A 14,114-nucleotide genomic window follows, 5' to 3' on the forward strand; every position below is an offset into this window, starting at 1 on the left:
TCATCCTAACAACTGCAAAGTGACATCCCATTATCCTGCCTGTCAAAAAGTTAATCTAATTTTCTCTGTTTCCGTTTCTCGAGCTCGTGAAGAAGCGGAGGTCATCTCAAAGGCATGCGTTTGCCGTGGGAGTATGAAAATAAAAATGTAAAAAACTCATTGTAATTTGACAGAGGGACAAGTCTATCAGAGACAACGAGTCGTCGCTGTCAAAACATTGCAAAGTGACATTTCTTTGATTCGCTGGGTTCTGCACTTTCAAATGTACTGGGTTGTGCACTTTCAAATGTATTCCTTTCACACTGAGTTCTTTCTAATAGGGTCTGTGAAACTACAAGGAGGGAAAGTTACATTTGAAAGTCAATTTATTAGATTATTCTTGAAATGCTTGTATAGAGCATTGGTATTGCATCTGTATCAGTTTTAGCTTAAGGTCCTTTCATTAAGTCTGACTGTAAGTACCGGGAGGTTTGATCACTTCAGAAACCACAGACAAGAAGTTGCACCACATGCCTTCTTATATCTTCTTGTGTGTTGCATTTCTCCATCCATCCATCCATTTTCTTCCGCTTTATCCGGGGCCGGGTCGCGGGGGCAGCAGTCTCAGCAGAGATGCCCAAACTTCCCGGTCCACACACCTGTTCTGGGGGGACCCCGAGGCGACACCAGGCCAGCTCGGAGACATAGTCCCACCACCGTGTCCTGGGCCTTCCACGAGGCCTTGTCCCACTAGGACATGCCCGGAACACCTCCCGCGGGAGGCGACCAGGAGGCATCCGGAACAGATGCCCGAGCCACCTCAGCTGGCTCCTTTCGACGTGAAGGAGCAGCGACTCTACTCCGAGCTCCTCCCGGGTAACTGAGCTCCTCACCCGATCTCGGAGGGTGCGCCCAGCCACCCTGCGAAGGAAACTCATTTCGGCCGCTTGTATTCGCGATGTTGCATTTCGAATTGGTTTATTTCACATCCGTTGACCCTTCATTTACCGGCTATAGTAAGAGAGAATATTTAGATTTACCATAAGGGGTGAAGTGACTGCCTCGGTCCATTATGATACTTTATTCAAAGGGCGTAGATCACCAAGCATTTGCTCATGTGCAAAATGAGTAGCACGCACAAAAGTGGATCAGCAGCAGAGACATTACTGCATTTTGATTCACACAGCATTCTTTCATTTATCAGATTTGAAGCACCTTGTAATTTCAAATAATAAATTAGGTGCCACATCCCCACAAATAGCTGTACGATATTTCCCTGCTTGCACTCGCTATTTAGCACAAGTCTCAATAACTGGCACCCAGATTTTTCTTTTCATTGCGGTAAAGTCCAGGGCAGGCTAAAAAGACAAGCAAAGTGACTCAGGAGGACGACTTAATAATGCAGTCCCTTAATAGAGTTTGTGGGTTAATTGGCAGAGAGGAGAGTGGTGTTGTGCCAGGATAAGTGCCCCTGAGGTTTCCTGGTCATGTGATAAAGCGCTGCAGTTCCACGTATGTGTGCTTCCATGTGAGTTTAATTAATCACGGCCTGCTTCAAAACAAAAAAGCAACAAAAGGTAATTACGCAGAGATTAGCAACTGAGATAGGACTTAACCCTTAAATGGAAAGCGGTTTAAAATTAGATGCAGTTAATTGGGATGCAAATCAGCAATGCGGCTAAATTAGCAGTAATAGGTATTAGCGATAGGTTGTCTGTCCATCTGACATAGTGCAATAATGGTCTTAACGGCGTTGTGTCTGTATAGCACGATCAAAAGATAGATCAGATTAGCACAAATGTAGATAATTAATCCGGTTGAAACCGATTGAGTTCGCGGGAAAGCTGTGCAGGAGTTGCCCATTGTCGAAGTTGTTTTGACGTAAACTGAGGCGAGAGGCCAAACATCATCAGTTCAAAACAGCAGCTGACAACTTTTATTTGGAATTCATACAGTTGAAACAATCAAATACAATCGCTGTAATTCACACATCGTAAAGCCAAACCCGATGACTGAATTTGGGCTGTTTTTCATTTCATCTATCGACCATTTTTTTTGTCTCCCGGTTGCATTTCTATTGTATATGTGCGAAACGATCCAGAAGATTATTAAAGCGTTGGTGAACTGAACCTTACCAAACCCTTAAGCATCGGCTCTGTCTTGAAAATAAAACTTTTGATCGACAGAAACTTTCACAAAAACCTCATGCAGGGGATTAAAAAATACATGCTTCACATTGCCCGTCGAAGCGTTAAACTAGATTTGGTCAAACGTGTGTATCCAGCGATAAAATGTGTCACTCCGCATCACTCCCCTCAGCGCGGATCAAGTCCCTCGGCATCGTGGGTAATAGCAATGCCCACACACAACTCCCCCGATCGATGGGCTGCCAGAGGACACAGGGTCAAGTCGCGCGGTGTCAATATTTAAAGCTGCGCGGGACACTGGGGACCTCTGCCATAGCCTCATTAATATGGTCTACGTCGACTGCTTTTACACGTGGGCTGAGTGGAGAAACTGGGAGGACTGCGAAATGTGAATTTAAACACATTCAGCCATTTATAAAGAGTTGGTGGAGCGGAGCGCTGTGTTTTCGATTGCAAATAACCAATTAGGCGTAACTAGACTGTGATACTAACTGCCCTATGAAGAGGTGAAATGTCAAACAACCCGGTCCATTTGACGCTTTGTTGAAATACCAGTCTAAATAACTTGTTTCCCCATTTTATTTGTGTATGTGTTTTTTTTAATTTTATTATTATTATTATTATTTTTGCAGTACTGCTTGAGAATGTTGGTCTCCGTCAGGGCTGCCCTTTGTCACCGGTTCTGTTCGTTACTTTTTATGGACAGAATTTCTAGGCGCAGCCAGGGGGCCGTAGGGTGTCCGCTTTGGGAACCTCAGGATATCATCTATGCTGTTTGCAGATGATGTTGTTCTGTTGGCTTCATCAAATCGGGACCTTAAGCGTGCACTGGGGCGGTTTGCAGCCGAGTGTAAAGCGGCCAGGATGAGGATCAGCACCTCCATATCCGAGGCCATGGTTCTCCAGCGGAAAAAATTGGCTTCCCCTCTCCACTCTCTCCAGTGGAGAGTCCTTGTCTCAAGTGGAGTTCAAGTATCTTGGGGTCATGTTCACGAGTGAGGGACAGATGGAGCGTGAGATCGACAGACGGATCGGTGCGGCTCTCAACTTACCGATCGATCTAGGTTCTTACCCTCACCTATGGTCATGAGATCTGGGTAATGGCCGAAAGGACAATATACAAGCGGCCAAACTGAGCTTCCTTCGCAGGGTGGCTGGGCGCACCCTTCGAGATCGAGCTCAGTTACCCGGGAGGAGCTCGGAGTAGAGTCCCTGCTCCTTCATGTCAAAAGGAGCCAGCTGAGGCATCCGAAACGATGCCCGCTCTTTGTCGCCTCCCTCAGGAGATATCACTGTGTTTCTGAGCTGGAGGAGGTCTGTGTCGATCGGGTATCCGGGAATCTCTGCCCAGACAGCTGCCTCCGCGACCCGGCCCCGGAAAAAGCGGAAGAAAATAGATGGACGGATGGATAGCTTCAGAATAATAAAACTGGTCCATTTAAAGTTGAAAATTGATACAGTTCAACCTTTGTAGGACCAAATTTAGCATCCCATCCCACCATTCAGGAAATTCATTCTGGGTGGATAGTCCAAAGTAGTTAATTCCACAAAGTAGTAAAGGAAGTCGCGCTGTTTCTAATTACCATCTGTCTTGAAGGAAGTGAAAATGAATGGTTTATAGTCGGTGTCAGAAGGCTCTCAGCAGCATCCGCACACTCCCACGTTACACGGTTTACATCCTACATGCACTAAATGAAATTTGGGAAAGTGAGTGTAGATTACTTTTGTTCAAAAGTAAAAGACACATTCATTTAGAGTCAAAATTATGTATCCAATTCAATTCAACAATTCAATTCAACAACGATAATTCACTCCCCATCTGGCTACATGGCAGGTTCTGGTGACCAACCACAACCACCAGACGTTGACGGGGGGGGGGGGGGTTTGGTGGTGGATGACCTCGATTTAACTAATTATCATGACCTGGGGTTGGGGTTAACTTGGTTATTCCATCAATGGATCTCTGATAGAAGGGCATATTCTAAAATGATCCCAGACTCCAGATCTAAACCCCATTGAGAATCTTCGGGATGTGATGTAGAAGGCAGTGGTCACACTCTCCCATCATCAGTTTTTTGGTTTGTCAGGAAGTGTATAATGTTTAAGGTGTACCTCCTGGACCACTGCTCTGATTGACTGACATGTGCCTGTAGCAAATCCACGGTCCATCCCTCTATCTGCTATCTCAGTAGCATCTTGATGTCTACACTGTCCGTCTACAAAACTCATCTGATCTTATCTCCCTCTCAAGACGATTTGGAAAAGCCCTGAACTCCATCAACAACCCCAATAACACTATGTCACATCTCCCTCACTGCAGCCCAAGATGCTACAGCCGGATCAGCAATACGTGTGTCAACAAGCCCCGCTCCCAATCCCCGAGAGGCTTCATTTATACCGCTGGGCCCCTCTCACACTTCCCACTGCCTTTCGCCAAGATAAGACCAATGTTTACCAAGCGATTGCCATCTTAACCATTCAAGAAACGTATCGCCAAATCTGATCAGGTTTTGCCTGCTTTTTTCCTTGTTGTTCACAGCTCTCCGTTGGGGCTGATAGAGGTCACCGGGCCACTAGGGGGAACCCAAGAGTGTGCAAATCAGAGAAAAGCGCAGGAAGAAAAGGCAACCAAAAAAAAAAAGGGGAGATATTTCTTCATTTAGTATTTGGTGACCTATGACAGGATCTGTGTGAAAAACAGAGCGCGGCGTATTGTGAAAAATGGCAGTGGGCAGAGGCGCAAATAAACCAGTAACATGAATAGGAAAGGACACCTAACCTTTCAAGATAAATGTGTATGAATGGTCTCCTATTCTTCTCATACCATAAAGTTGTTTTTTATGCATTGATACAGTAGATTAGGATGAATGGTCGTTCCTGGTAAGACGTCCCCATGGAGAGCGCATGTATAACCAGGAGATCCAAAATGGTGGACAGGGACACACAGCTGTGCCATGAAATATATTAGTTAAGGCGAGACAGTGCAGGGGGACAAACAAAACAAAATCTGAATAGGGAAAGGGTTTTGTTGACATAGGTTTTGTCTTAAGGTGTTATAATGATAAAGAACAATAAACTACATTTGGTTAAGATGGACTTTGTTTGCATTTTTTTTGTCATCGTTTCGCTGCTGTTCTACTCGATCTAAGGTACTCCAAGCAGGAAACTCAAATTGTAGGTTAGTGCTAAAAACGGATACTCTTTTCCTTGAGATATTTCTGTACTGCATTGACATTGGGGCAGTGCATTCATAATTACCTTTCAGGTTTTAAAAAAGCAAAGTAATGGGCCATTTGAAGCCTCACTAGCTTACAATAAACAGTGCCCTGAACAGCCAAAAGACAAACCACAGCTTAATGAGGTGGAATACACAGCGGTGCGTGATCTCGACGCTCTTTCACATTGATGTCAATTTGAGACTTTGTGATTTTTACCTGTACTCCAGTGAGAATCGCGTGAGCTCAGTGCTGTTGTGGATCCATTTGAACTCCAGGGGCCAGCTGCCCTCGGCCATACACGTGAGCACCAGCCTGTTGCGCTCCAAGTGCAACTGACTTCGAACCGGCTCCGTCTTGAAGTAAGGGGGCACATCATCTGCAAGAAAGGCCAGAATGTAAAAGGTTATTTCAGTTGGTAAATACATACAGCTTTACTAGCACTGAACAAATAAGCAAATGAAGAAGACAAGCAAGTAATCAAGAATCAGCGAAGGATGTGTTTGCATGGAGTTCCTTTGGGTTATCCGTTTTCTTTATCCACCCACCCAAAACACAGTGGGCACAATGGGCTAACACCTCCAGCTAGTCCTGACCAAACCGAACAGAAAATATAGAGAATGCTTCTCACATCGCCTACTGCTCCCTTTCAAAACAAACTGAATGCCATAATTACCTGCATAAAACAAGATGAGATTTTTTTGGCAAGACTGAAACATTCGGCCTTGGGTAAAAAGTACTCGAAAACTCTTTCCTTTGACAAACTTGGCAAACACAACCGAACCTCTTGAACGGACGGCAAAATAGCCTCTTTGTGCAATGCAACAGGCTCGACAGATGCACGGATCTTTCTGAAGGCAAAGCAAACCCTGATGCTGGCCCATGATGAGCAATGCAAGCAGCCACACTCGAGAGAGAAAGCATGCTCCATTGAAGGAATCCGATGATGTCGACTGAAAAGAGAAGTTCAGAATTAAGATGGATTGGCCTTGGATCTCGAGCCTGTGTCTGTCTCTTTCTCTGGCACAACATTGACAGAGCAGGCGGGAAGGGGGAAGAGAAAGGCATAAAATCCATTCTTCACTCCACCACCTACGTACTGTTGCGCTCTGACACTCACTCTAGGAAGGGATGAAGCAGCACTAGTACGGAAACCAAAGCGAAAACAGATAATATTGTCACGACCAATGCAAGGTTGTCTCTTCATTTTGGTATTCAGTGAGTTCGATGGGACATAGAAACAATTTTGTTCACAAAGGTCAGCTGTACAAGGCAAGCTGACAAGAATACAAGTGAGCTTTGACAAGAACCAAGTGCGGGACCAGACCAGCGGTTCTCAAACTGCAGCAAGAAAAGCTGTAGCTGTAGGTTTAACTTTATTCAATTAGATTAGGTTACTCCACACTAAGGCTGTATGCATCCCGGATTTGTCCTGGAGGAACGTGGGATGTGCAACACATTGTAAGGCGGTACTGTGTGTGGGAAGTTTCAGAATAGCTATCAGTGATTCTCAGCTGCTTCAGGACCCACCTTCAACGTGTACTGACAAGCCGCGAGCTAAATTTAATTACCAATTCCAACTTAGAATAAAAAACATTGTACGAGTGGACCGTGATGCTGTAGGGAATATCAAAGCGCAGTATTTCATCACACGGTTCTGTTTATTCAAGCACTGATCATAAACAGACAACTAAGATCCAACAAAGCTATTATCAGCAGTCATTATTGGGTTCACTATACGCCATATTGGGCATGCGGCCATAATGCACAACAGCAAGACGATCCATAGCAGTCAAATGGTCGTAATGTTATGCCTGATATATCGCTCCTATTGTATCTCCATCACTTACGGCCGGGGCTCTTTGTGACGTTAATGTCCCAGCATTGATGAAGGAGTCAAGAAAGTGAAAGAGCCCTTCTTGATGATCATTGTAAATATAGCACACAGTAATTGGACGGATGGTTAATATAATTATCAGATTGGATGATAATCAGCAGTCGAAATTAAACTGTCAGAATGATCTATAGCTGTGATATTTGGTGCGCTACCACGGATGGCAGTAACGGAGGTAGGCGGGAACGAGAGGAACAGTGTGGAGGAAGGTAAAGAAAATTACGCAGTGAGATGCGAACCCACGTAACTGAATAATACCGTTAAAGAGAAGAATGTTTTTTAAAAATATAGATTGCTCTATCATGCACCATTCCTGTGCGGAGTTAGGATTTTTTTTTTTACTAAATAACCCGTATACTCATTCCAGCCACTAAGGGGCAACTTAAATAAATAAAAAAAGAATTCTTTACGTGTCCAGCAGGGGCATTGACATAAGAAGAGATATAAACAACACATTATAGCCACGTGGTAAATGAAGCTTACCGCCACAGAGTGTGGAGTAAATGAATAATGACGACAGCGTACTTTGAGAAACTTAAGGCACAGGCTTGTAAAGCACAATACAAGTGTAAGCAGTTCTTACTTGGGTCACATTACGCAATTATGTTTTATTTTAAAGTAGTAGTAGTGGGGATGACTGTGCCAGGCTTGTAATCTCAACAATGAGGCCTGCTGCATTTTGCTCTGGGTCATGCAATTCTATGTTATAGCCAACCTGGCCCGGCCCGCCATCACAGTCAGGAATGATAATGTGGCCCCCAGGAAAAAAAAGTTTGAGGACCCCCTGAACTAAACAAGCAGTATACTCTATTGCGATAGCTTACATGAGACATTCAAAGCTGCTTCTTTCTACTGCAGTGAAAAGGCAGTAATGTCAGGAACGCAAGATGGTTTGACTAGACAGGATCAAAACAAATTTGATGAAAGTGTCTATAGACTTTAAAAGACAAAGACAGAGAAACTTCATAGATTACTTTGTGTGGCCTTCAGGTCTGTTTTGGACAGCAATGTAATATCATAACTTTGCTAAAAGCTTTTAAAAAAAAAAAACATCAATTTGTGTGATCTAGGACCTTTAAAAATAATAATTCACACTTCAACAACCCGATCACTGCTCGGCCTGTGAGCCAAGCCTGAATGAATCACTTGAACAAAAGTTAACACCGTCAAATACTCGGCATTGATTCGACGCATCGAACTCCTATTTCTCCAACGGCGTGCTTTCTTTTTTTTCATTCTCTTTTATTCAGATCTCACGTTTTTTTGTTGCAAAAAAAAAAAAAAAAATCCAATCCCCCAGAGCCAGTGCGGAGCAAGCGCAAAGCCTCAGCATAGGAAAGGAATAAGAAGCACGCACGGCTAATCGCAAAGTCACACAGCACACCCGAAAGGTTTGTCTGCAAGAAGACTTCACAATGAGTCTAAGAAAGCGTGCAATCTCCGGGTTAAGTAATATAACTATGGAAAGCGAGCTTAAACCGATGGATAGATAGCAAAAAATGTAAGGGATTTTAAGGTAGTTGAGCGTTTGTCTGGGAGCAATGAAGGTCACACGGGCGCTTGGCATAAAGAGGGGATCTGGGAGGAGGGAGATGCGAAATGTGATTGGACAAGACCGAAGCGAATTTTTCCCCGGCGCCAAAAGATTTGATTTAATCTGTGATGGTGAGATAAGGGGAGAGTATAAGAGCTGGGAGGGAATAGTTAAGCGAAATTGCTAGGAGAGGTTTGAAGTATAGGGAAAGCAAGCTTAGCCATACTGCCTGTTTTTTCGCATAAATCTAAATCTATGACACAATCTGTAATCATATTTAGATGCTCGAATACAATATTGGCCTAAATCAATCAATGTCCTAGTCAGTTCCTGCTTCTGAATAGACTGTATAATAAGAAAGCCCAGACTATTGAGTTAACAATGCTTCAGACAGTGCAGGAACCATAGCCTTTCACGCAAGAATTACTATGTCGCTTCAAGTTAAACTCTGCAACATTACTTCAGAAACAGTTTTAGTTGCGTGTTTATATATTTGCTTACCACAGCAAACCAATTTAATATCCCATAGAGACTGTAGGCTCTATATACATATAGCAATTGGTGGGAGTTTTTTATGAGACTTATGCTCCCATAAATAAAACTGTCTGCACTCTCAATCCCTACAGCAGGTGGAGGCTTCTCTCCCGCTCCTCCATGATTCAAACTTAGATAACACTGATGAGCTCTCGGGCACTTCCTAATGAGGCCACAGCACAGATACTCATCACTGATCAATGCTGTCTATAGCCTCACTCGACACCGTTGGGGCTGCTTTACTAAACGCTACTATTGGCATTTAGGGGGTTTAAGCTGGGAAGAGTTTTGTTCATAATGCTGCAGGAATGCCTAAAAATAGGTTTAAAAATAGTAGCGAGACCCTATATAGTTTAAAGTTAAATATACATTATGACATTAACAAGCTAGAATGTGAATGCAACCTATAAATGAAGAGTTGCCAGTCAGAAAAAAATAAGAACAAAAATAAAGTTGAAGCTTACACAAAAATCTATAGAAGCATAGAAAAGTCTTAGATATATATATATTGATTATGGCAAGGCAAGGCAAGTTTATTTGTAGAGCACAATTCATACACAAGGCAATTCAAAGTGCTTCACAGTTGCATAAATATAAGAAAACAAATACAATCAATAAAAACATCAACATAGAATTAATCAATTACAGTAAGAGGCAAGAGTGTAGATAAAATACTTTCAGTTATATGCATTTTTAAGTCTTGTTTTGATTCGCTCTGTCTTGAGCACTATTTTTAAGTCTTGTTTTGACTCGCTCTGTCTTGAGCACTATTTTTAAGTCTTGTTTTGACTCGCTCTGTCTTGAGCACTATTTCGCTCTGTCTTGATCACTATTTTTCTTGCTCGTTCACACAAAGTTACCTAACCTCTGTTTTTGTCGCTCCTTCTCCTCTGGACATCAACCTAAAATTAATCAATTACAGTAAAAGGCAAGAGTGTAGATAAAATACTTTCAGTCATATGCACGGGCAAACAGAACTGTCCTCATGAAGACTGTTCCAGATTTTAGCTGCATGAAACTGAAACGCAGCCTCACCGTGTTTATTATTGACTCTGGGAACCACCAGGAGACCCCTCCCTGAAGTTCTCAGGGCCCGAGATGGTTCATACAGCTGTAACATGTCAGAGATGTACTTTGGATTATGACAAATTAATACCTGGCTGCACTTCCTATAAAAATGCAAGAACACAAACCCAATTATAACCTAATTTCTAAATACTTTTTTTTCTTTAAATGTATCCAGGGGCAAATGGCTGCTTGCAGGGGCCATCAAGTAAAGCAATTACAGCATAAGCGCGGGGCCACTCATTTACATATAGCCCACGTGGAACTCCCTTGGGCGGTGGTCCCGGGTCGATGGCGTACCACGGCTCGCAGAACCCCCCACTTTAGTGTGTGCACGCGGGTTAGTATGTCAAATTGGCCACTCCCATACCCTACCACGGTCAATTAAATCAGCACCTCATTATGAGAACAGGGCCAGGTACAAATGTCTGCCCTTGGGGTGGATATCCATAATTGACTACAACTTCCAGAATACATTTTTACGTTTTTACCTTTTGTCTGCATCCCCTTTCCGGACCCAAAATGCCAGCCCGCACTCCGATGAGCATAATTAATTATAATGTCTTTAAGCAAGGCAATTAACTTACAACAAGGCGAGTATTTGGCATAGAAGTAAAATGTATGATAGTTTACTTACAGTATATAGTAGTACTGTATGTCTACTACAGAACGGGAGCTCTGCTTGTTCTCATGTTTTTGAACACTGCATCTTCACACATGGCTTGGCTGAAGTGTAGTAGAGTAGTCCATACTCACATATAAGCTAGATAGCCTTACGCACCACATAGGGACTACTCCCCCCCCCTTCAAGGCTGCTATTCTTACGAAGTGAGAAAGCCAAACCGACCCTCTCCTTCCAGCTTCCAGTCCTTGGGGGCTTTGCGTTTCTGGACACGGCATACATATTTCAACAACAGCCTACGGGCTCCCCTCTCCACAAGGGAAAGAGGCATTTTTTTGACCAAATTCAAAAATACGTCCGGTTAGGTAAAACATTATGACCGCTGACAGGTGGAGGCGATAATAATTTCAGGATGAACACTTGGCAGAGGAAACACGACACTGCTGATGTGTTTGAGCAGAGACATGGCTTGACAAGACGCACAGTATCTCCACACACAGTTTAGACGCCTTAAAGGAAAAGAGGCTGGGGCTTGAGTCTCTTCTTCAACCGTCTACCCAAAACAGCAGAGAAAGCTTTTCCTCAAGCGACTCCTGAAACACTGGTTGAGTGATGGGCCATATGCAGTAAACAAAACCCTATACGATGACATTGAAGTCTTCAGAAAACAGGCCTTTTATTGTAATGCAACAACACTGATCCAACAAGTTTCTCTCTCTCAGAAAGTTCAAGAAAAGGCATGGAAATAGGTGGGTGGTCATAATGTTTTGGTTGGGTGAATGTCTTATTAAGTTTTAGTTATGGTCGTCTGACTGGGAGTATAGACATATTGCTTGTCGGTGGGTGACTCTTTGATGGCAGGTGTCTGGTTGTGTGCTGATGAGAGTGAAAGTTAGTTGGTGGCCCAACTGTGCAGCTAATGGCCCCGCTGGGTGAGAAAATCTGTTGTAGTGTCTGTCTTTATTCAGCACGCAGCACTGGTCCCGAGATCATCACATGTAGATGCTGTACGTGCTACAACACAACTGAGAAACAACTCTTTATGCTTGATTCATAATCCTTTCAAAAAGTTCCGTGAACTTCTGCAATATTTTGAAATACAGATGGGAGAGCTAAATCTGGCTCATACGCAAACAGCTTTACAAATGCATCAATTCAATAAAAAGGGAAAGGCTTTTGTGACACAATGGATATGAAGCCAAGGCGTTACTTCAGCCTGGTAGACTCATTTCAGCATCATCTACCTCCAGACAATGATTGCTTCTGTGAGGGTCACACCTCCACCTCAGACATCAGTGTAAGAGCCGCACCTCCGTAGCAGCCAATCATCGCCCTGGGTCCTGCTTAAAAGCCCCAGCAATCATGGTTCGTTCGCTTCCCAGGTGTGTTGCGACCCGCCTCCACCCCATATCCGCCTATTCCGTCCATGGCTTCTACCTGCTGCATCTTCACGGGTCTTCCATACCACTACCATTGTCCAGGCTCCGGGGGAAGACATCCCTAACTCCAAGCTGTTCATCCATACTGACTTTCATACATCGATGTCTACCACCGGGTCTGATCGCCAAAACTAATACACATCTTCCTAATCGCTGCTTTTGTCTGTTTGAGTCTTTCCATGTTGAATTAATACTAGTTCTAAAATATAATTAACTATTGTCAATGACCAGTGAGTTCTCTCCCCAGAACAAGTTTTAGTTTAGTTTATTCTGCGATTTTGTGCATTTTGCTTATTGATTAAACTCTCTTTGTTCGCGAAATTCCTCAAGGCTTTGGCACAGTGCCGTATATATGCCGAGCCATTTGTTCGCTGATATTTAGCGTTCCCTCAGAGGCACTCAAAGCGGGGCCAGCTGCTGGTTCCCACTGTTTCAGACGGGGACCCTGACGTCAACTGTAGTTCAGAATGGCGTTCCGTATTCTATTCACAGATGGTATGTACAAACGAATGGAAACAATATGGAAATTCATGACAAAAGTATTGATATTCACATTTTGGAAAGGCTGATGTCTGCTTAAACGGTCAGCTTGTAAGTTTCCTTATTATCTATGCCAATGAAAATGTCAACAGTTACTCCCAAACGCAGTATAAATGTGTACATGTGCAATAGGCTTTTGTGTGCGCTCGCAGTCACTGTACATTCACTCACATTACTCCAAGACGCGACGTTTGGCCAGTCTCCAGGTTATTACTGTCAACCCGTTTTGTTTCATTCATGGCTCAGTGACGCCTCCTCCTAGCCTCCAGCACTGCCTTTCCCAGGAGGCCGCGCTGTTGCCGCTGCCTGCCACTAATCTGCACTCCGGACAGTACATGCTCCAGCCTCGCTTTGGCTCTGTGTAGCTTTTGTTAGGGGAGGTTTTTGAAGCACGACCCCTTTGCACTGTCCGCAAAGGCCGCTCATTAAAAAGACAGCAAGGCCATATAGGGACCATATTGATTTGGGTTTATTCACTAGACTCCAGACGAGAGCTGGTGTTTCTGGTCTGTAGATTTGTGATCTCATTTGGTAAAAGCGAGATCGAGATGCCAAAATGTTACAGCGACTGATAAAGCTCAGGTTCTTCCGTCTCCTCCCATTGTTCGCTCATGTCTGGAGGTTACAAAGCACCGTCCGTCCGCAATCAATCAGTGCAGCTCAAACATTAAAAGTGTCTAGCTCTTTAAACAGGCAGGATGAGAGGGGCCACTGCCATAAATCTATATGCTAACCTTTAGCTGCGACAAGCTAAGCTCTCAGACAGCATGCTGGCTTTTATCACTTACACCTCTCAGCGAGCAATCCATCCGCACTTCCTATAATGACTGCAAAAATAGCAACATGGATACTTACAGGTTATACAACTGTGAAGTATGTACGGGAGTATATATGACCGAGAAAGGTATGTCAATATACATAAGTCAAAATAGATTCAGAATACCTATACTGAATACCTATTATAGAACTTAGTTTTTGTCATGTAAATGGAAAAAACCAAAGAGTAACATAGACTTTTTGTCTTTTTTCTTGCTAAGCAGATTTGTGGCAGTGTGTGTGAAAGTATAGGGCTGAGTTACCGGTAAAGGGGGCACACAGGTTTAATTTCCCAAAAGATCTAGGAAGAAAAATCTCCTCGGCGCAGC

General features: G+C 43.6%; 1 protein-coding gene across 4 annotated transcripts in view; it reads right to left on the minus strand.

The window, feature by feature from the left end:
* The window catches only part of sdk2b (sidekick cell adhesion molecule 2b), a 468,981-nt gene that overhangs the window by 157,935 nt on the left and 296,932 nt on the right, over positions 1-14,114 (minus strand). For all 4 annotated transcript variants that reach the window (XM_079577058.1, XM_079577056.1, XM_079577057.1 and 1 more), the window contains exon 2: positions 5,561-5,720. In XM_079577058.1, coding sequence (XP_079433184.1) covers positions 5,561-5,720 — 160 coding nt within the window. The remainder of the gene's footprint in view (positions 1-5,560; positions 5,721-14,114) is intronic.

Source organism: Gobius niger, assembly GCF_951799975.1.
Source record: "Gobius niger genome assembly, chromosome: 19".
Classification (NCBI taxonomy): domain Eukaryota; kingdom Metazoa; phylum Chordata; class Actinopteri; order Gobiiformes; family Gobiidae; genus Gobius; species Gobius niger.